Source organism: Xenopus tropicalis, chromosome 5 (genome assembly GCF_000004195.4).
Source record: "Xenopus tropicalis strain Nigerian chromosome 5, UCB_Xtro_10.0, whole genome shotgun sequence".
Classification (NCBI taxonomy): domain Eukaryota; kingdom Metazoa; phylum Chordata; class Amphibia; order Anura; family Pipidae; genus Xenopus; species Xenopus tropicalis.
In genome coordinates, this window is record NC_030681.2 from 45,519,085 (window position 1) to 45,541,398 (window position 22,314).

The following is a 22,314-nucleotide window of genomic DNA, read 5'->3' on the forward strand; positions in this document are numbered from 1 at the left end:
ACACACACTAGGGGGCACATTCATGAAAATGCGAGTTCGAATCCCGAATGGGACAAATTCGGATTGAATACAAAAATTTCTGAAGATTGCGAATATCATGAAAATGCTTACAAAAAAATCGTATTAGTTACGATAATATCGTATTGGCGATCCGAAAATCCAGAAATTTTCGTACCGAACGATTGTAAACAGCGGGAAAACCTAACCGTTTTTTTCACAAAAGCGTACGAAAAAGTTGCGTGGGCATCGAAAAAGTTGCGCAAGACGTGAAAAATTCAGTGAAAATACACTAGGAGCGTTCGAATGTCTTAATAAATCTACCCCTAGGTATTAGAAGCCAGTTACCCTGCCTCTATGTTTTTGGAGTTTTGAAAAAGAGTACCTGGAGGTCACACAGACAAAGGGGAAAAAATACCAACTCTTTGCAGACACTGGACACTGGGCCAGAATCCAAATCAGAACCCCAGTGCTGAATGGCATCACTTTGTGCCACGTGAGAAACCTCCTCACTTCTAATTTCAAGCAATGTCTATGTATCCTCAGGTATAATTTACTGATAAATATGGTGTCATATGGTAATGTAATATGCGGATGAATGTGATAGGAACCGAAAATTTTAAGTTCCACTTGGAGCATCTCTGTAAAGTAGTGCATAATATTTTGCTATGTAATAAGGAATACTTATCAAAACCCCATTAGCCCATGTGTTCCCCTGTAAACAATCTCATGCCCTTAATAAAAGCCCAACTGATGTGCAATTTAGGGATCGGTTTTACTAATTACCCCGCTTCCCCCCTCCCCCCCCCCGTGCTGATTCTGTTTGGAGGAAGACCCTATATGTTTGCTTAGGGTGGTCACTATCCATTTGTGATTTTTGCATTGGGATAATACACAAAACTACATTTGTTTACCTGAGTTTTTTCTAGTTTGGTCAGCATTTGGTTGGACAACCTTTTATAACTCCACTAGATTGTTTAAGTTGGAGATTCTTGGCTTGTTTTACTGTACTGGTGCAAAATTATTGTTTGATTGCGAATTGTCTGTAAAAGATATTAGCCTTGTGTGAAGGAATGCTGTGCCAATAGCACTGAATGCGCTGATAATCACATTAATCCTGTAATCATTGTATATACAGCCGGCGTAATGCATTCCACTGTTCAAGACTGATGTGAGTCTCCAAAAAACAAATTGCTCAATAACGCCAGATATGTAAATGAAGTCCCGGTTCTTTAAAGCTTTTCTCAAAGCTGTGCTTTCTAGTCAGGCAGAAACACTGGAAGACCAAGATCCCCTGATTCTTACATGTAAATAATTTCCATATGGAAGAGAATACTATATTATTCATAGGTATACCGGCAAAATGTTCCCTTCGGTGTAATGCACAGCATAAAGCATTGGTGTGTGTGTGTATAATGCATGTTTCCTTTTTACCCACTACTGAAACTACATATTCAACATAAAACATATATCGAGGTATAAAGAAATGTTAATGTGTCACAACACCTGATTAAATATGTCGGGAAGCATTTTAGGCCTTGTTTGATATCCGAGTACACATGGATGATTCACCTAGCATATGTTAAAAGCAGAGATACATATTTGCCTTGGAGTTAGGTGAGGGGGGGGGGGGGGGGCTCAGAATTGACTTCTGTGATTATCCTCTCTTGCCAGTGTAAGTTCATGTTTTCTCCCTAGTGACATAGATAAAGGTCTAGCATTTCAGTGCATGTGACATATTTAGGGAAACATACTGCAGGTCCTTTCAGCTGACAGCATTTTTATCTTGGCTGTGGTTTTATCACCCTGGTGCAAAGCTAGTTTTCAAGTGCGTTATAACTCATGATGTCTTCCACGGAATGAAAGTGGATGTTGTGGTCTATTCTTGTAAAAGGACAAAATATATGCAGTGCAGTAAAACAAATACCAGGGCAGCCTTCTCATCTAGGATTTCTGTAGGGTTAAACTGATGCAGTTTAATCATTTTCATTTCTCTTGTTTGTCCTGTTAACATTTCTGTTTCTCATTTACAAGTCAGGCCACTTCCATCCTCTCCAAAACCATGAGCCACTTTTCTTCTACCAAGTTTGCATTTCCCAACAAATTCACATGCAGCATTTTTTGGGGGTTACTGATTAGTTGCTATGGGTTACTATGTCTGGTGCAAACTTTTCAACCTTTATTGCATTACCCTGAAAGACTTGAGACTTGGTTATTATTGCTAGATGTAAAAATATAATCAGTAGGTTTCCTCATTGTACTCTGGGTTCCTCCCACAATATTAAGACACAGTTGCTGGTAAATTGGTAAAACGTAAGCAAATGTGATTAGGAACTTATACAGGTCTGTTATCCAGAATGCTTGGGACCAAGGGTTTTCCGAATAAGGAGTCTTTCTGTAATTTGGGTCTCTTAAGCGCAGTGGCACACGGGGAGATTAGTCGTCTGCGATAAATTTTCCCTACCTGCGGGCGACTAATCTCCCTGAAATGCCATCCTTCTGACAAGAATGTTAATGGCTGGAAGTCACCCGAAGTTTTCTTTGAGAGGCAACTTCGGCCTTTCAAGGAAATAGCGAAGATTTATTGCGGGCGACTAATCTCCCCATGTGCCCTAAGTCTACAAAAAATAGTTTAAACATGAAATAAACCCAATAGGATTGTTTTGACTTTGGTAAGGATTAATTATATCTTAGCTGGCATCAAGTACAATGTACTGTTTTATTACTACAGAGAAAAAGAAAAGAATTATTCAAAATGTAAATTTGATTAAAATGGAGTCTATAGGAAATTACCTTCCCTAATTTAGAGCTTTAGAGGATAATGATTATTATTAACATGTATCATTTTTATGATGTACAGTATTTGTAAAGAGCTGCAAAGTATGTCAACTTTTGAAGTCCCATGGCCCAAAGTAAAAAAAAAAAAAAAAGTACTGATCCTGCACTCATGACCTACACATGTATGTACATATTGTTGTGTGGGCAAAACAGATTTGTAACACCCGCCCCCTTTACAAACCCCTCCCCTCCACAGCTTTAGAGTCTGCTTTCTCTATTGTATCATCACTGTAAGAACTGCTGATTGGTTGCTGTCAGTAACTGCACTGGTATAACTGGACACTGGTGTCAGTTTATGGGCCTATAAGAAGTACTGTACAGCCTGCTGCATGTCTGTGTCTCTAATGCAGTGTACTTATACACCCACCCAGCAAACCAACTGCTCTAGTTTGTTTTACTATTCAGCATTAGCCCACATTGTATTTCATGTATGCATATTACTGATTATACCATATGCCCTTTGTCCTTATTTATAGTTGAAAAAATAGATATTTTTTCTGAAAGTACATTAGTCCCATTAAAATGCATAACTGCAAAATATTTTTCAGTGCACTCTGTTCTGTGCCTTGGTGCATAAATGTTCATTTAGAGCTGAATGCATGGAAGTTAATCTCTCCTTAAAATATGAGTATATTTTAACTTTGAGGAAATGCATTATTAGGATGCAGGCTCCACACTCCTCACAGTATTTGTTCTGTGAATTGTAATTAACTTGGCATTACCAGTCTCCTTGTATTATCATAATTTGTAAATGCTGACATCCCCACCCTAGAGCACTATCCATAATATGAATTCTCAGATGTTCGGATCTTTTTATCAAATGCCACGTTTGGGTTAGCAAAGCTAGCCTGCCATAATTCTAAGAGCACTGATGGCTTAGCTGTCTCTTGTCCAACCTTATTCATTAGAGAGCCTCGGCCTTGTCTCTGACACTGCTTTATTATGAGCCTGTTTTCTAAAAGAGTTCACAGCTCTCAAAACATTTTTCAGTAAGGCTAATGTCGCATGTGGTTTCTCCTCAGTGCCCGTCAGTGTATTTTAAAGAAGGACAGAAGGTAACAGACCACATTTTCTCAACCAGCTTATTTACCCAGGTGGAGAAAACATAACATGTGACATGTGGCTAGAAATCACCATTCATCCATTTAAAGTGCGGTGCACTCTGCTGCATCTTCATGCAACACGTGCCTGTTATTCTAAAGGACGGGGGGGGGGGGGCAATTCCTATCATTTGCTGCCCTCCTAGGGTGCAAGAAAATGTGGGGTGACAAAACACTAACATTCAACCAAGGTGCCTTTACCTTTAAGAAGCAGCATTTCTCGCAAGTTCCAAAACTATCAAAAATGATCAATTACTATTTGAATTTATCATAGTGTCCTAGATTTTATCTTAGTTATTTAGTTGTATGGCTACATAGAGTTTTACAAAGACTAAGGACAGCACAATTTGTGGCTTTAGCAATGAATGGCAACCCCTCTTGCTTTTTCTGCAGCCCCAGTCTGTGTAACAAGACATTTGAATGCATATTCCAGGGAGAGGCCTGTGCTAGCTTGGCTCTTTTATTCTTCATGCCCCTCATTAGCATGAGTATGAAATGCTCCTGCTCACTCATATCTATATAAATGTATTACGTGCTTAATTATAAATCCTGATTTGCTAATCTACTGAAGTGCTGCAATCAACTGGATCTGTACAAACATAATTATACAAGGTACCGCTTGCTCTCTGTAAGATGGGCAGTTGGCTCTATTCGTTATTTTGGGGTTTTTTTTGAAGATTAATTGCAGATCTACATTTTTTTTTAAAATCCAGAGGGTTACACTGAGCTGTGTGGGATGGTAAACGTCTTGTTGTCTCCAGATGTATTGTTAGGTGCCAGTATAATAACAAAGTTTCAGGGGCTAACGGATGTGCAGTAATTCTAGAGGAATGTTACCCATTTGTGCTCCAATAACCTTTAGTTACATCACAAGCAATGGCAGGTGCAGTGGAGCTGATTTCCCTATTTCAGACTAATGCTGCTTGAGCTGATTATTTATTGTGGCATCTTTGTTACTCTAAAGCTGGTTAGGATTTATTTTTAAATGCATTCAGAATAAGCAAAAACCTACTTTAGTGATTAAAAATAGCCTTTGCATAGATGCTGAATATTTTGTTAATACGGGTATGGGGAGCGGTTACCTGGAATATCGTTGTCCAGAAAGTTCCAAATTACTCCATTATAAGCAAATTATTCTAATTTTTTAAATGATTACATTTTTCTCTGTAATAATAAAACACAATCTTCTATTTCATCCTAACTAAGATATACTTAATCCTTATTGGAGGCAAAACAAACCTGTTGGGTTTATTTCATGTTTAAATTATTTATATGTAGACTTGAGGTATAGAGATCCAAATGACAGAAAACCCCTGGTCCCGAGTATTCTGGATAATAGTTCCCATACCTGTATAGCCTTCCCCTTCCAATCACATTTTTACTTGCATGCCATTTGATATCAAAGAATAACATTGTCTAAGAATACAAGCTCCTATTTGTCTCCTGTCAGTTTTGCACCATCTTGGATTTCCTGCTGACCTGTTTCCTGCCCACTTTTGTGCTGCATTCTCGAGAGGTACAGTTTCCCACCTAGCGGAGCATGCAGTAACACCAGTGGGGAGTGGGAATTATAACCGTGCCAAATCTGGGGTGTGAGGAAGCGAAACACAGCAGTAGAAAGTAGGAGAAAGGTTATACACATTTTAACCTATCCAGAATCTTTATTAACAGCAGCATCTGTAGGGCATTAGTATTAACTGAGCATATCCTATATACTGTGATTTCTTTTACTGGTACTTCTATTTCCCCTTATAGGAAGCTGATAAGATAAGGGCCATTGTGGCTCCACATATAGAACATACATTGTTGACTCTTTAGCCCTTCAGTAGCCAAAGGATTATTCTGGCGAAATCTGGCTAATTTAGAGAAGGCATTGGCATGTCATCATCTGAGCTGTGCCTACAGCATTCATATACTTGCTGAAACTATGTCCCTCTTATGTTTGAGAGTCCTGTTAATAATAAGAACATGCTGTTAAAATCCTATCCGGGTGAATGGAACAAACATCTCTAGGAATAATAAAAAGAAAGAGGGAAATATATTATCTTAAATGTTTATCCACTTTCTGATGATTTTTCAGTCTGTATTATTCATCCTATGCCTGCGTGTGCAATTAATTCAATTAGCATTTAGCGTATGGCTCTCCAAATTAGAGCAGCTATCCCTCAGTGTCCCTGGGAAGATTTATACCAGTCTGTAATTCTCTCTGGTGGAGCTGCATTCAGTCAGAGGCGAGCTAACAGGGAACAAACACGTTTCTTCTGTGGAAGGGTGCAAACCTCCCTCTCCTGCTCCTTCTGTCCTTCAGTGCACAGCCGCTACGGGAAATTGGCTTCACTTGTATATCCATCATCTCTTCTCCAGGGGCTCCACAATGCCTTTCAGCATTTCTGTTACGCTTCCTTAAGTCACACCCTATTGAATGGGTTTGCACAGGGATAAGCTGGCGTTTGGCTGAGGCAGCCTGGCTCTGCCGTTTGCCTTCAGCACAGAATCTCAGCCTCTCCGGAGCTTGCCTACTAAGGATTTGGTTTCAGGGAATCAAACTTAGGAGATGAAATCCTCTCCCGCCTTTGAAAGCAGTGTGGGCTTTGCTCTCCCAAAAGCATTTTTTTCCCCTAATATTTGGAAGGGAGCATGCTCAGACAGCTGGCAAATGGTTGTCCAGTGACCATAAGGGAATGATTGCCGCTTTCTATTTAGAATGCAAATTCTGAGGTGCTTGCAGAAGTGTGGCAAACTTAAAATGATGGCTGTGGTGAGAACATCTCTGCAGAAAGTTGTGGTCTTGTTGCATCACTTGCAAAGGATGGCGGTGTCCTCGCCACGCTACCAGAAACTGTGCAAGGTGAGTCTGTGGGGGGGTGGGGACCTGTGCCAACGCTGGGGTGTGAGCTTCAGCAACTGCTTGGGAAGCTGCTCACTCTTTTATTTCTGTGTAATTTGGGCTGTATTTTATATTTATCTGAATTTTCCCATTTTTTATTGTGTTATCTATCTATCTAAACATATATCTATCTGCATTAACAGAGAGAATTTATATTTGTATTCTAAAAAAAACTTTAAATTGCGTGATTCTTTTGTTAAATCTTGAATTTTTTCTCCTGGCGCACATTTAATTACCAGGCGAATTTGGTTCCTTCCACTTACCTGTATGGGATAAAAGTTGCTGTCACCAATGAAGTGTTAGGCTTTCTGTGCCTTGGTCATAGGGTTATCTCTGGCAGCTAATTTAATTCCTGCCTTGATGGATGCATTAAATTCACTGGCTGACAGATACTTATTCATTGTAGGAATTGGGACAACTTTGTCGTTCTCACTACTGTTAACTAATTTGTTTTATTTGTCTCATTGTTCTCTTTTCTGCATTGTGCCTCCAACTAGAATCAGATTACTATTTTTTCTTCTCCAAACTGTTAAAAACCCAGTATATATGTTTTGTTTGGCTTATTTTGCTTCCCATCTGATGCTGCACATCATGTCCAGAATTATGGGTAATTAAATAAAATCCCAGACTGCATAGCTGTGCCTGTGGATTTGCAGGGAGAGAGGTAGTTGGATTCATTACTGAGCAGGATACATATAAGAATAAATAAGGAGTTTCCTTTTACACTGATTAATATTCTCTCCTTACCTGATTCATTACTCGAAAGGCAATTTTCCAGCGGTTGCACACATGACTTTGTTTACAAATGAGAATGGGTTGCACCCTGGGTGCTGGTTCTTTATATAGGTAAATAGCTGGGCTGATTATTAGCATTAGAGCCTGATGAATGTATGGAGCAAATGAAAACTTTGGGGAAATCTTTATAAAATCCAAGAATGTGCCAGGCAGCTTTCTCCGTCTTGGGCTTAAGATGATGGGCTGCTGCTTGTTTCTCTGGAGTTTTGACTTGATCCGCATGATAAGCAGTGTTTTTTATTTACAGCCTCTCTAGCTACCTTAGCACAGATATATAGAGGAAAGCAAAACTAGGCAGGCAAATATAGCAGTATTGAATTAGAACACATTTCTTTTCTGACTGCTTCATTGTTTTTTTCCTCATCTTCTACAAGGATGTCTAAGGGTGAAGACACATGGAGCTACTAGTAGCAGCTACTTGTCACGGCCACAAAAATAAGCCAATTCTGGTCATTTACTGATAATTGTTTGTGTGTGTTTTAGCAAAGATAATTCTCGGTATTGTCTATGGAAGGGTATTTTCTGGTGTTTAGTGGCTGTGACAAATAGCTGCTACTAAGTAGCTCTGTGTGTCTTCACCCTAAAGGATTATACTAATTACAGTGATGTTTTGCGCAGGGCAAAAGCTGAGGCTTAAACTAATGTCTACTTAGGTGGAAATTAAGGGAGAATGCCTATCCGCTCATGGAGAAACTCATGAAAGCTTAGCATAAATGTCAAATGGGGTGAAATGTGGTTGGGTGCATTTATTTGCTATTTAATGTATTGTTGAAATTATGACTGAATTGCCTCTACATGTGTATCTTCATATATTCAACCACTGCTTTAAATAGTTTTCTCTGTTTAAGCATAGCTTTTAGATTACATAACTTAATTTAAAGGGCAAGTTACATTACTTTATGTACAACTTATAATGGTTTATTTAGTTAAAGAAACAGTAACACTAAAAAAATGAAAATATTTTAAAATAAATATAGTGTACTGTTGCCCTGCACTGGTATGATTGGGTGTTTTCTTCAGAAATACTACAGTAACTTTTATGAATAAGCTGCTGTGTAGCTGTGGGGTAGCCATTAAAAGGAGAAAAGGCACAGGATATAATGTAGATAGCGGATAAGCTCTATAGAATATAATGGTGTTCCACAGAGCCTATCTGTTACCCACTATTTAACTATTGCCATTTAACCCTATTTCAATTGCCTCCACAGCAGCTTGCATATTAAAACTATAGTAGTGTTTCTGAAGCAAACACCAGTGCAGGGCAACAGTGCAAAATATCTGAATTAACTTAAAACACTTTCATTTTTTGGTGTTACTGTTCCTTTAATACTGTCAGTGGCTGCCCCTGCTGGGCTTTCTCACTCTTACTTGCAATAGCAGATTGGGAAACTGGGGGTAAGTGTAACTGTTGCTTCCTAGTCATAAGGATACGGATTGACACTAGGCTTGCTGCCTGGCTGATATTTGACTAGCTTGGCCAGTAAAAATGTCAATATTATTAAAGGAAAGAAAGATATGGAAGGAAGAAATTTTTCTAGAAATGGTGGCAACCATAGTTGGCACAGTAGCTCTTACACACACGTATTCTGTGCATGTTAGCGCAGAGCTTTAACTGTTAATTGATAGTCGAACATTCCTGGCACAAAAGTCTTTTTGCATTGTGGAGATAAGTTTCATTAAATTGCCTTTTTCATTTGGTATGTGTGCACTGGGTTGATAGTACCTGTTCCTGTGCTGTTCTTTCACAGTGATATTAATGAGTCTACATTTCCTGTGCTGTATTATAAATTGTTTTTATTTTGCATAAAAGTAGTTATTGAACAAACTAAGCAAGGAGCGATGGTTCTGGTGCATGGCAAATATTTGTACAAATCTGGGGGTGGGGGGGGGTGTCGATGGTGAAATAAATGTTAGGGGCAAATATATCTAAAGTTACTAATCGTTATTGTGCAGAAAAGTTGTTTAAATATCTAACTCCATCAAGAGCTAAATGCGCTACCACGTGAGCACAAATTTGCAACCATTAATGTGTTGACCCTAAGTCTGATGTCCCACGGACGACAGCTCCGAAATGCCTTTCCACCAGCAACAATAAAAGTCGCCAGTAGAAAACCCTACGCATCGCTTTGCTAATCCAAAGTCACGCAAAGTTTCCTCCTGCAGGTGACTAAACCGCTCTGTGGGACATCAGCCTAAATCAATAAAATAGTCTCTCTGGGCAGGGCCTTCTACTTTTACCTGGAAAGGAATTTGGATGTGTGGAGAATGGATGCCTACTTTCCTAATTAGCTAAAATGATATGAAACATAATGGTATAGTGTGAAGGTGTAGCCAACACTGTCCAAACACAAACTAGTAAGCCTGTTAGGTATTAAGTATGTGTTTGTATTGTATCTAATTATGATATTCAGAACATTACTTGGAAGCTTTTGATATATGCTGGCAACAAAACTCCAGCTCCAAATAGTGTAAACTTTTTGTTTTGTATATGAGAATTGCCATATTACTTGCCTCAGAAGTACCATTTATATAGCTGCAGTTGCTAAAAACACTTATGATACTAGCCATAGTGACTCACCTAGCATTATGGTAACATTTATTTATTTGTATGGTATATGCGCAAGTAAGCAGAGGAAGAATATTCCGTGCCTCTGCTAAGTTATTCTTGTTTAATTGTTTTTTATTGATTTGCCTTCTAAAAAAATTTTGCTGCTCCTATTACATGAAGAATGTAGTATAATTCAATTAGCCAATCACTGGGCACTATTGTATGGCATGCTGTGAGTACTCCCCACCTTCATAGATAATGGTGGTGTTGGGGAAATATTGCATGGTGCTAGTTTTGTGCGTGCATCATCCATCCATTCATGCGCTGGACAGGGATGTAGCTATTCTGTGTTTTTCATCAGAGCTTACATTTCCAGATATAGGATCCATTATCCAGAAACCAGTTAGCCAGAAAGTTCCAAATTCCACTTCATTTTAATCAAATAATTAAACATTTTTTGTAATAATAAAAAAGTACCTTGGGTTTAATGAATGTATAAATGATTTTTTAGTATACTTAAGGTACGGAGATCCAAATTAGGGAAAGACCCCTTATCCGGCAGTCCCCAGGCCCTGAGTACTCTGGATAATGAGTCCCATACCTGTAGTACTTTTTCCATGCCTTACCAATTAGCCTTTCATTGCAGGAGGATTTCCAGAGCTGCCATCCTTTTTAGATCCATCTGTGCCAAGATCTTCACAAGAGATTTGACCAAATACAGAACTGAGCCCAAACCCTGCATATTCAAATTCTAGCAGATGTCCCCCAGAACATGCATTATCTGGAAAAACATAATTGCCTTCAGTTCTCTAGAGGTTTAAAGTTAGAGAGTTAAAGCTTTGCAGCTTCATCTGTTGAACCAGACTGTCAGGAGGTTAAGCTTCCAGATATTTCTTGTGATTTTGGAACCACTATAGTAAAAGAGAGAAGGTTATAGGGCACAGGTGCCATGGCTGTTTAGAAACTAGCCCATAAAATGGGTAAAAAGAGAAAACTTACAACTGGACAAGTAGATGAGCTGCTAGAAATGATATATTATTTTTATTTGCACAGAAAACGAAAGGTTTTTCAGAGTCTGAGTGCAGCCTGTCTAATATATATACTGTGTATATAAATCAATATATATTACAGCAAAATGTGTTGGTTGCCCAACTTGATATAAAAGGCCTACTTTATTGTGAAATCTAGTCATATATATTGACATAGAATAAACTTGTGTGCTGGCAGTCCTTTCTCTCATTTTGTGTGCAAATAGTGGCTGGTTATGGGTGCTTCTTGCTGCCGGTCAGCACTACTGCGTGGGTTAAACTGAGCCCTGGCAATTTCGTTATTTGTTTAGTGAGGCGAGTAGGACTGAATAGGAGGAATGGTGAGGGAAGGATCCTGGAAAACAATGTGTGACGGAGTGAGTAGAATCACTAGGAAAAGGTAATTTGGGAAATGGGGGGGGGGGGGGGGTGCTGCAGGAATGATCTGTGTTCATAGAAATGCTTTAGAATATATATATTCCATATCTCTTTTTTCAGCATCCTCTTCAGTGTTTAGTCTGTCTACTCATTGTGCACTTATCCCTTCTGCCACCTGATTGATGAAATTCATCTGTCATGTAATTGCTTTAATGTAACCAGGTCAGTTTGGCTGCCTCCCAGGGTATATGTTAAAAATGCCACATTTCTATCTCTACCCCCCATTTGGCAGAAATATTACTCAAATGCAAAATTTGTTAAAATTTGTGTGTAGATTTTAAAAACTTTGAATCATTAGATTTGATAAGAAGACAGAAGTACATTAATCCCCTTGGGTGAGTACATATTATATATATATATATAGCATGAAATAATCAAATAATAAATAATAAAATTGGTTTTTAAACAATGAGTTTTCAATAAAAAAATTTTTTTGAATTTTAAGGGTGTGCCGGCCATGGATTATTTCATGCTAAATACTCAGATTTTGGCTGTGCACCCCACAGAATACTAAAGCCTTGGAGTGCAGACACCATCAGGACTGTGATATATATATATATATATATATATATATATATATATAAATGCATGCATCACTGATGGTCATAAATCTGCATAGATTGGAGAGATGCAGAGTGAAGTAGAATTGCACAGATTACAAAAAAGGCTCTCTCTTTTTAAAGTGGATAACATGCATTAATCTTACATTTCCAATGACATTGTGACCTTTCTCAAGGTGCTAATGACAGCGTGTATAATGATTAATACATTCTTTTTCCTTGGAAAAGGAGCAAATGTAAAGCAAGGTGTCAACTGAAATGTTTGATCTGAGATGATTAATAAAGGGTGTTCATTTTAAAAGGGAAGTACAGGTATGAGACCTGTTATCCAGAATGCTCGGGACCTGGGGTTTTCCAGATAAGTGCTCTTTCTGTAATTTGAATTCCTGTACTTTGTCTACTAAAAGATTATTTAAACATTATTTAAACTCAATAGGATTTTTGCCTCCAATAAGGATTAATTATATCTTAGCTGGGATCAAGTACAAAGTACAGGTATCAGGCCCCTCATCCGGAAACTCATTATCCAGAAAGATCAGAATTACGGAAAGGCCATCACCCATAGACTCCATTTTAATCAAATAATTCACATATAATTAATCCTTATTGGAGACAAAACAATCCCATTGTGTTTAATTACTGGTTTAAATAATGTTTTTAGCAGACTTTAGGTAGGAGATCTGAATTACGAAAAGACCCCTTATCCAGAAAACCTCATGTGCCGAGCATTCTGGATAATCGGTCCCATACCTGCACTGTTTTTATTATTACAGAGAAAGATGGAATACATTTTAAATATTGAAATTATTTGATTAATGGGAGTCTATGGAAATAGGGTTGCAATCTTTTTTAAGAATGGGGGGCGGCCATATAAGGGTTGAGCAGGGCTATGATCTCACAGGGGCAGAGTAACCACGTCAAGGGGTCTGAGTTGCATTATCCAGTGTGGAGTCCGAAGCGGATTTAGTGGATATAAAAGGTTAAAGGGACGGGCTTTAGGCAGATCGGAGGTGGGCTGGGGCCAAATTCAATGGTTTTTACAAATTTAATGGCAAGTACATTGATGTTAAATTTGTAATACCAGCCCTGGACTTGGCTGGTATTTTACCGGAGAGGTGGCAACCCTAATAGGAGATGGCTTTCCCCTAATTTGGAGCTTTAAAGATACCATTAAAGCAGGTTTCCACATAACGGATCCCATACCTGTACTGGTCTCGTACATTTGTATATATATATGAATATAATAGCCCTGCATGGTTAATAAAGGTTACCAGCTTTTTGGCACATAACATGAATATAACTTGTAAATTGAAACACTACTGAAATAAGCCCCCTTTATCTCTTAAAGCTTTCTAACCATTGTAGAAATCATTCATAAAAAAGGACTATTAGTGATTGCTTTTTTTTTTATATGTCCCAAGAGGAGTCCTATTATGTCTAGAATATTTAACAGAGTATTCTCACAGCCATAGCCCATGCCAGACAAGCATTACCATGAAGCTCTTGCATACAGCTGCTATAGATAGGTGCTGAGAGGAAGAGAATAACAGCTATGGGGCATGGTGCAGGGATTGCATGCATATGGAGGTCCTGCAGGTGTCACTGTTAGTCAGTAGCACAGATCAAATGACTAGATGTGTGTGCTTTGAGCAGATAACAGAACAAAAACTACTAACCATAGATCATTGAGCTAATTCTCTGCATGGCATTTCTTTCTGGCAACCTGTCTTTTCACTTACTTGAGTTCTGCGTATGCAGATGCCTGCAAATCAATGTGAACCCCACCTGTCATTTTTCTTTTCAATATTTCACTTGGGCAATATCCTAGCTGTCTCTTTTTTGCACTCCTACAGGAATTGGTAATGTCTCCTCTTAGAGTAGATGCAAAGCAAAAAAATCAATGTTTACATTAACATATAAAAGTGGTAAATATTTCGGTGATTCAGCACCTCTGACTATTATTGCCTTTTATTGCATATTTTTAGTTATGCAGACCTGGAGACCTAGTAGCTTCTTCTAGGCAAGTGGAGCATAGAAAGTGACCTTAAGTCACAGCTGTCATCCCTATGGAACACAGGACACATAATACAGACTTGATTTATTGGATTTTGTTTGGGGCACTGGCATTGTCTATAGGTTCAAAGGATCTATCTTGTTTGTCTATTTAGTTATCTTTCTATGTTAATATAATAAGCTCTATAATCCACAAGTATATTTGTTACATTTTATTAAATAGCAAAATGTGAAAATAAGGATTTGATCATGTAAACCTCCCGATTCAGTAAACCTACAAAAGAACACACCTGAGCCTTTCTAAGTCTAAAATGGTGACAGAGAGGAGGTTTTCCATATAAATACAGGGAACCTCTACAATGCATGTTCATACTGACTCACATTATTTTATTTTAAATTTCCAAAGAATTCAGAGCCAACAAATGCATTAAACTAAATTAGAGGCGGATGCATTTGCTGCTGAATTTACAGGGGTAGTTCACCTTGAATTTAACATTTAGTATGATGTAGTCAGTGCAATTGCTCTTCATTTTTTATTATTTGCGATTTTTGAATGATTTAGCTTTGTTCAGCAGCTCCCAGCTTGGAATTTCAGCAGCTATCTAGTTGCTAGTGTCTTGTTTACCTTAGCAACCAGGCAGTGGTTTAAAAGAGAGACAGAACAAGGTAGAAAATGCTTTGCCATATAGAGCTATGCCACAAGAGGCAGTGAGGGCAAGTTTGCTGCTACTCAGAGTGGATGATTAAAGGAGTTATATTGCTTCCTTTGGAGCAGAGTATTGGTTTCTGAGAGGATAGGGAGCTCTGTAGTTTATCTGTTTCCTAATGCCATATGATTCTTGTTACTGCTGACTGAAGAAGGAAACCATCCATGGATCAGACCTTCAAAGTGTTTGAGTTTGTTAACATATGTTTCTATATTGGAAGCAGGAAGCTCCCCATGCAGTGTCTAAAAGTGTACATGTTTTTCTATAAGCAGCCTATTTTTAATGGAAAAAGATTCCCATTTATAAATACAAAATAGTTTCACTTTGTTTTTATGAAAATGATTAGAAAATTATATAACTAGATGCTTTCCTGCCCAGAGAACATTTATTGCCTACACATTTTCGTTTAGTATTATCATTAGAAGCTGTTCCTTGCCATGCTTACAAGAGGTAAACTGAAATATCCTTAGTCTATAATGTGCCTCCTGTGGCAAAGGATCAATAAATTTAGAATGACTGACTGATAGGTTAGGCTTCTTAGCAAAGCCAATCACTTGATTTGGCCATACATAGGCAAGGTGACTGGTTTCGACCATACTACCTGCATATCTGTGTGTGTATGTATGTATGTATATATATATATATATATATATATATATATATATATATATGTTTTAATCTGGCCTTACACTAATCTAGGCGTGACGGAGACTGTATCACTGCAAATGGTATGTATATTGTATCATATTCTGAAACCAAATTTAAGGAACGCCATCATTGGAGGGGTAAACAATTTTAGGCCTATGGCACCCAGGTTACTTTTCCTGCTGCTGATGTCCGGTGAAAAATAGAGGTCAAAACACTCCTGTATGAGTGTCATATGTAATGGAAGTTACCCATCTGACAAACATGGAGTAGCCACAGGAGGATCTCTTTCCTAAACGTGGAGCCCATCTGTCACCACTTCTTTATTAGCCAAGGAGCTTTCAATTAAATTACATAAGGAGTGGTGCCAGGCAGGCAGGTTTTGACTTTGCTGCTACATGGCAGTGGCTGATATATCAGCCTGTGTGTTATTAGTTTGGTATAGTGGCCGCTTCTAAAAGCTAATATAATACCCATATTAAGATTCTGATTTCCTATTTTGTAGTTTTGCTTGACAAGATCAATAAGTAAATTACAAAGATGGTTTAGCCCATTTAATGCTTCTATATGATGTGGGAAGTTATATGTGCCACATCAGGACTGTGGCATTAGCGACCCACAGGGTGTGAAAGTAGTGCATGCTTTATTTCCTTTAAATGTAAAACATTTTCTTTATTATTTGTATCTGTTTTTCTAAATTTGTAAACATTCAGCCCAAAAGCCTCTTCAGTGTCATTGTTAAGTAATATGACACATGTTGTCCCTTTGTTTAAGTTCGCAAACAAGATTTTAGCTGCTGTCTGTGTGGAAAGGAAGAAATAAGGGAAATAAAGAGTAATTAACAAATCTCACCCTCCAGTTCCCCTGAAAGAGCTGACAGCAGGATAAGAAGCTTTTCTTCACTCCACCTTCTAATAAGAGCTGTTTTGTGGCTGGGTGTATGAATACCGTGTGCTGCTTGACACTGAAGATCTTAACAGCTGTCACTGATACTGTACATATTTCCTAATTTTCTTCAAAGCAGTGCCAGAAACCCACACTCCCGGTGGAACTTTCAGAATAAGAAGAAAGAAAAAAACAAGTTGGTGGATTTTTGTTTTGAAAGCTCAGTTTTCACATTTGTTTCTGAATAATTTATAGCAGGTGGAACTTGGGCACTGGATGCTTTATCAGGTGCATAAAACTGTGCATGTAGAAGAATATGCTTCCAGGCATCAAATTCCTCTGGGCTTGTGTGCAGGTACATGGGAAGAATTTTTGTTGATCTTCCAGATAATTGCCTACATTTGTGACAGCTTGGTCTTAGATACGATGGCTTATTTATTACTTCTACAGGGCCCAGTCGGTGAAGTGCTCTATAAAGAAAATAAAGCTTATGACCATATAGTAATCCATGGCCAACACTGCTGTTGAGCTCAAAGTAGGTCAGGCAAGATAGAATTATTGTTATGGTCCCAAGGAACCTGTTAACACTTTCCCGAAGGTGAATCTTGTCTAAAAATGTTCCCATACATTTCTAAACTAAAGCTCCATGAGTTGTGTGACATTGTAATGGATGCATGGCAGCCATGACAGATAGGTGAATGTGAAACTGGATTCACCAGTAGGTTTACGTGATGTCTGACATTTGATTCTAGAGTTAAGTCGTCATAGATTTCCAAGGTACTATTATTATGATATTGAAATTTCTTGAAATTTAGGGCAGAGGGGCAATGGAGTGATTTGGGGAAACACTCACAATTATTGTAGGTTAGGAGGTAGAACCATAGTTCCTAAAATAGTCCTGATGCCTGATCCCTGAGAGTTGTTGCTTGTCAATGGGGCTTGCGAGCAACTGTTGTCAACATACTTCCCCACCTTCCTAAAATCAGCCTTTAGAATGCCCATGTTACATACAATTATGCCCCTTTTCTGTATTCCATGGCAGAATTGTAATGTACAGTGCTTTAGGAGAAAACCAGTGGAATTTGAACAAAGCACATTTTTTAATTATTTTAGCCTGTTTTGTGCCTATGGGACCTATAGGGACCTGTTATTCAGAATGCTCGGGAACTAGGGTTTTCTGGATAAAGGATCTTAACATACTTTAGATATATGCTATATGCTAAAAAAAATTTAAACATTAATTAAACCTTTAATAAGGATTAATTATACCTTATTAGGGATTACATCCAAGGTACTGTTTTATTATTACATATACATTTTTTTTTTTTTTTAAATTGAATTATTTGATTACAACTGAATTTATGGGACATGGCTTTCCTGTAACTCAGAGGTTTACGGATAATGGATCCCATTCCTGTATAAAATGAAAGTAACAAAGAATAAAAACATTTGTTGGAAAAATGGAAAACAATTACCGTATATACTCGAGTATAAGCCGATCCGAATATAAGCCGAGGTACCTAATTTTACCTAAGAAAACTGGAAAAACTTATTGACTCGAGTATAAGCCTAAGGTGAGAAATGCAACCGCTACTGCTAAGTTTCAATAATCAAACAGATAAATAAATAGATAACTTTAGGGAAAGAAAAATGCTACAGCAGCAGACAAAAGCAAGTTTGGGAAGGCTAAGGAAGCTTCCATACTTTGAATTATCAAGTACTTGGACCCCAGTGTACAAGTCCCACCACAGTACTACAATAGTAGTTACAAGGGCAAAATAATTCTTGATGCTGGACTTAGTACAAATGTAATTTTTGTAAAAAAACGAGTGCAACAAGCGCATTCAGCCAGAACCAGCCAGAGTGCACGTAAGGGCAGGTATGCACGGACACATATACTCGAGTATAACCGAGGGTTACTTTTTCAGCACATTTTTAGTGCTGGAAAACTCAGCTTATACTCGAGTATATACGGTAATTACATTTTCCCCTAAAATTGCAACACGTTAAGTTATGTTAGAACAGCTTAGGCCACACCCAAACTCTGCATACTTTTCTTTATAGCCCCTCCCCTTTTAGCAGAATAGGACTTATAGCTATTAAGTTCTATCAGATTTTACACTGTCTCTCTATTTTTATAAATGAAAGGATGGCATGGACCCATAAGAATAATGAATTCCTCCACATTGCCTTAGTTGTAGTGATTTCATTTAAGTTGCTGTCGTTGAATGTGTAATCAGCAGGTTATTGTCTTAAAAATTGGTGGTGAGCTCATTTTAGCTTTTCATTGGTTTGTTATTGGTATATATAGCGGAGCGGCTGCTTATTTGCAGTAAATCACTATAATTCATGATTTGCAGTGTGAAAGGAGACCATTTTCTCCCTTACATGTCTACAAAAGTATAGATTAAAACAAAAAACAAAACCGATAGCAGATGTGTCTGGCAGTGAATGAAGATTGTATTTGGGCATTAACACTGCTTGTCTCTAGAGAGACGATACCCAATGTGAGTTTCAGATCGCTTCAAACTATTAAATCATAGGGTTACCAGATGGTGACAGTTGAACGCAAAATAGTTGACTTCTATTGTGTGTAGGAATGGTCTTGAAACATGAAATGTAAAATGATTGCATTACTTTATATAAAAAATATTGCACTTTTAAAAACGTACTTATCCTTTTTACCTGTTACATAGCGAACGTGACACTCGTTGCTGTGCTTATATAAATGTACAGCTGTAGGGAGTAGCTAAGTGCTGTTAATGGCATCTCGTTGGGGCATACCATGGGGGCTACTGATACACTTGTATTTTCTGTACAGATTAAAGCAAAAAAAGCAGTGACATTGATGCAAGAAGTGCACTAGAGCCCAGATACTTTTATAAGAGTTTAAATATGGCATGACAAGGGGACTCCTCAATTTCCCTTCGCCTTCAGCCATCCCTCTGAACCCCATTGTTACATACATTAATAAAACACCAGGAGACGGAAATGGGTAAAAAGAGGCCACAGCATTTATTTACATTTTATCAAATAAATAGGACCTTGCCAGCCTCACCCCAAGGCAATATTCAAAGCCAGAATTCCATAAGAGATCGCTACTATGCTCTGCTGTTCCTTACTGAAGACTTGAGATCAGCACTATGTCATTATATCCACCACTGAGTATTAGGCTGCCTCTACCTACAGAGAGGATGGCCCCAAACTCTGCTACCAGCAGGAGCTGCATCTCCCACCATGAGAGAAGTTCAGCAGCCCTGCTGCCGGTCCTGAATCTGCAGTGCCTCGATGATAGGAAATCCAAGCAGGCTGTCACCTAGCACAAGCAGTAGTAGCGTCTGTATCAATCAACCCACCGTGCAGTCAAAGGAGAGAAGCTCCTTTCTCCCTCTTCTAAAATTTCCTGTGCAGTACTCTGGCAAGGTCCTACTGCTGCTGTGACAGAAACAACTTAAAATACATTAACATATATCCACTGTTTGATCCAGAGGAAGGCAAAAAACCCAGCCTGAAGCCTGTGCCAATTATGCCTCAAGAGGGAAAAAATTCCTTCCTGACCCCACCTGGCGATCGGAAAATTCCCTGGATCAAGGATTTGACTTTTATTTAACATAAATAATACCATGCAGACTCTCACATTCATACTGTATAGTGTTACCGAAACCACAATATAACAGTGCATATAGGAAAACATTCACATTCTGTTATTAACAGATAATATGAGAGCATAAAGAAGAAAATATCCTGGCATTTTACAAAATATGCAAAAAAGAGGGGAGGGTGGGTGGGATGTTTCTACCTGTTCAGAAGATAGGAAGTGAACTCCTTCTTTTGTGACATCATATCCCTATCCTTCTCCACCCCCAGCCCAGCTTTTCCCCTTCTTAACATACTGCTTCTCACCCAATCACAGCTGCATCTGATTTTTCAATCTTTAAACATAAACCAGTGTAATCTGGCTGCTGGTCATTCGGATCCCTTGTCATGCAGCCCCTGCGTTTATAGCTTCAGGGCTTCCTTGACAAGGGGACTCCTCAATTTCCCTTCGCCTTCAGCCATCCCTCTGAACCCCATTGTTACATACATTAATAAAACACCAGGAGACGGAAATGGGTAAAAAGAGGCCACAGCATTTATTTACATTTTATCAAATAAATAGGACCTTGCCAGCCTCACCCCAAGGCAATATTCAAAGCCAGAATTCCATAAGAGATCGCTACTATGCTCTGCTGTTCCTTACTGAAGACTTGAGATCAGCACTATGTCATTATATCCACCACTGAGTATTAGGCTGCCTCTACCTACAGAGAGGATGGCCCCAAACTCTGCTACCAGCAGGAGCTGCATCTCCCACCATGAGAGAAGTTCAGCAGCCCTGCTGCCGGTCCTGAATCTGCAGTGCCTCGATGATAGGAAATCCAAGCAGGCTGTCACCTAGCACAAGCAGTAGTAGCGTCTGTATCAATCAACCCACCGTGCAGTCAAAGGAGAGAAGCTCCTTTCTCCCTCTTCTAAAATTTCCTGTGCAGTACTCTGGCAAGGTCCTACCGCCACAACGAGCCCAACTGAAAACCTTCAGTTGGGTTCGTCCCCACCATAAATTTTTAACTATGTTATAAAACATTTCTTTTTGTATCACACATACTGTACCACAGGATAGAATAAAATTGGCCATTAGCTCTATGGTATAAATACAAATAATTTTTTTTTTTTTTAAATATCATATGTATGCAAAACATAAATAAATACTTTCCTTTACTGAAATACCTTTAAATCCATGACCATGTGCAATTACCAACATGGCCAGTTATGGATGTATATTTTTTGGACACGTTACAGCAAGGCAAAACTTCCCACTAGGATGCCTGGCATATCAGCCCAAATAGTTCTCAACTAGAGGATTTGATGAGCACAAAAAACAAAAACCACTGGAGCATTCTATTGGCCAAGAGACTAAACATTTGTAGCATTATTTTGCTGCAAATTACCATGTATTCTGCCCATGTGGTAGACTAGGATGCAAACACGGCTTTTCAAAGGCAATCTGATTCCATCCTGGATACCAAACTTGCACTTCTATTAATAACAATGGAGCACAAGTCAACCAACCACTTACCATGCCCTCCAGCTGTACACGCCTAGCTCAGAGGGTAAGATCAACCAACCACTTACCAAGCTGCTCCATAGCTGCCTGTCCTCTCTGTGGAGACCTCCCTCCGGCTGTACTTGCCTCGCTCAGAGGGTAAGGTCATCCAACCACTTTGCCATACTGGTCCGGTAGCTGCCCATCCATACTGTGAAGACCCAGCTCAGAGACCCCAGCTCTGAGGGTAAGGCCAACCACCACTCCACCATGCTGCTTCCATAGCAGCCCTTCCACACATGTGGAGACCCAGGTCAGAGACCCCAGCTCTGAGGTTAAGGCCAACCACCACTCCACCATGCTGCTTCCATAGCAGCCCTTCCACACATGTGGAGACCCAGGTCAGAGACCCCAGCTCTGAGGTTAAGGCCAACCACCACTCCACCATGCTGCTTCCATAGCAGCCCTTCCACACATGTGGAGACCCAGCTCAGAGACCCCAGCTCTGAGGGTAAGGCCAACCAACCACTCCACCATGCTGCTTCCGTAGCAGCCCTTCCACGTTGTGGATGCCCAGCTTCGAGGAAAAGGTCAAACTGCTCCTGTTGCTGCTCCCGTACACTTGCTGTTCCTGTACACACTACCGCAGCTCTGAGGGTAAGGCCAACCAACCACTCCACCATGCTGCTTCCGTAGCAGCCCTTCCACGTTGTAAATGCCCAGCTTTGAGGGTAAGGCCAAACTGCTCCTGTCGCTGCTCCCGTACAGACTACTGTGCTTTTTGCCACAG

General features: G+C 39.1%; 1 protein-coding gene across 9 annotated transcripts in view; it reads left to right on the plus strand.

The window, feature by feature from the left end:
* utrn (utrophin) overlaps positions 1-22,314 on the plus strand; it is a 372,003-nt gene that overhangs the window by 163,231 nt on the left and 186,458 nt on the right. Inside the window, exon 1 of one of the 9 annotated variants that reach the window (XM_031901868.1) lies at positions 6,208-6,783. The exons of 7 other annotated variants lie outside the window; for them this stretch is intronic. In XM_031901868.1, coding sequence (XP_031757728.1) covers positions 6,640-6,783 — 144 coding nt within the window. In that variant the 5' untranslated portion in view covers positions 6,208-6,639. Of the gene's footprint in view, positions 1-6,207; positions 6,784-22,314 lie in introns of those variants that run through there. One more of the 9 variants, XM_031901869.1, reaches the window with a different exon arrangement.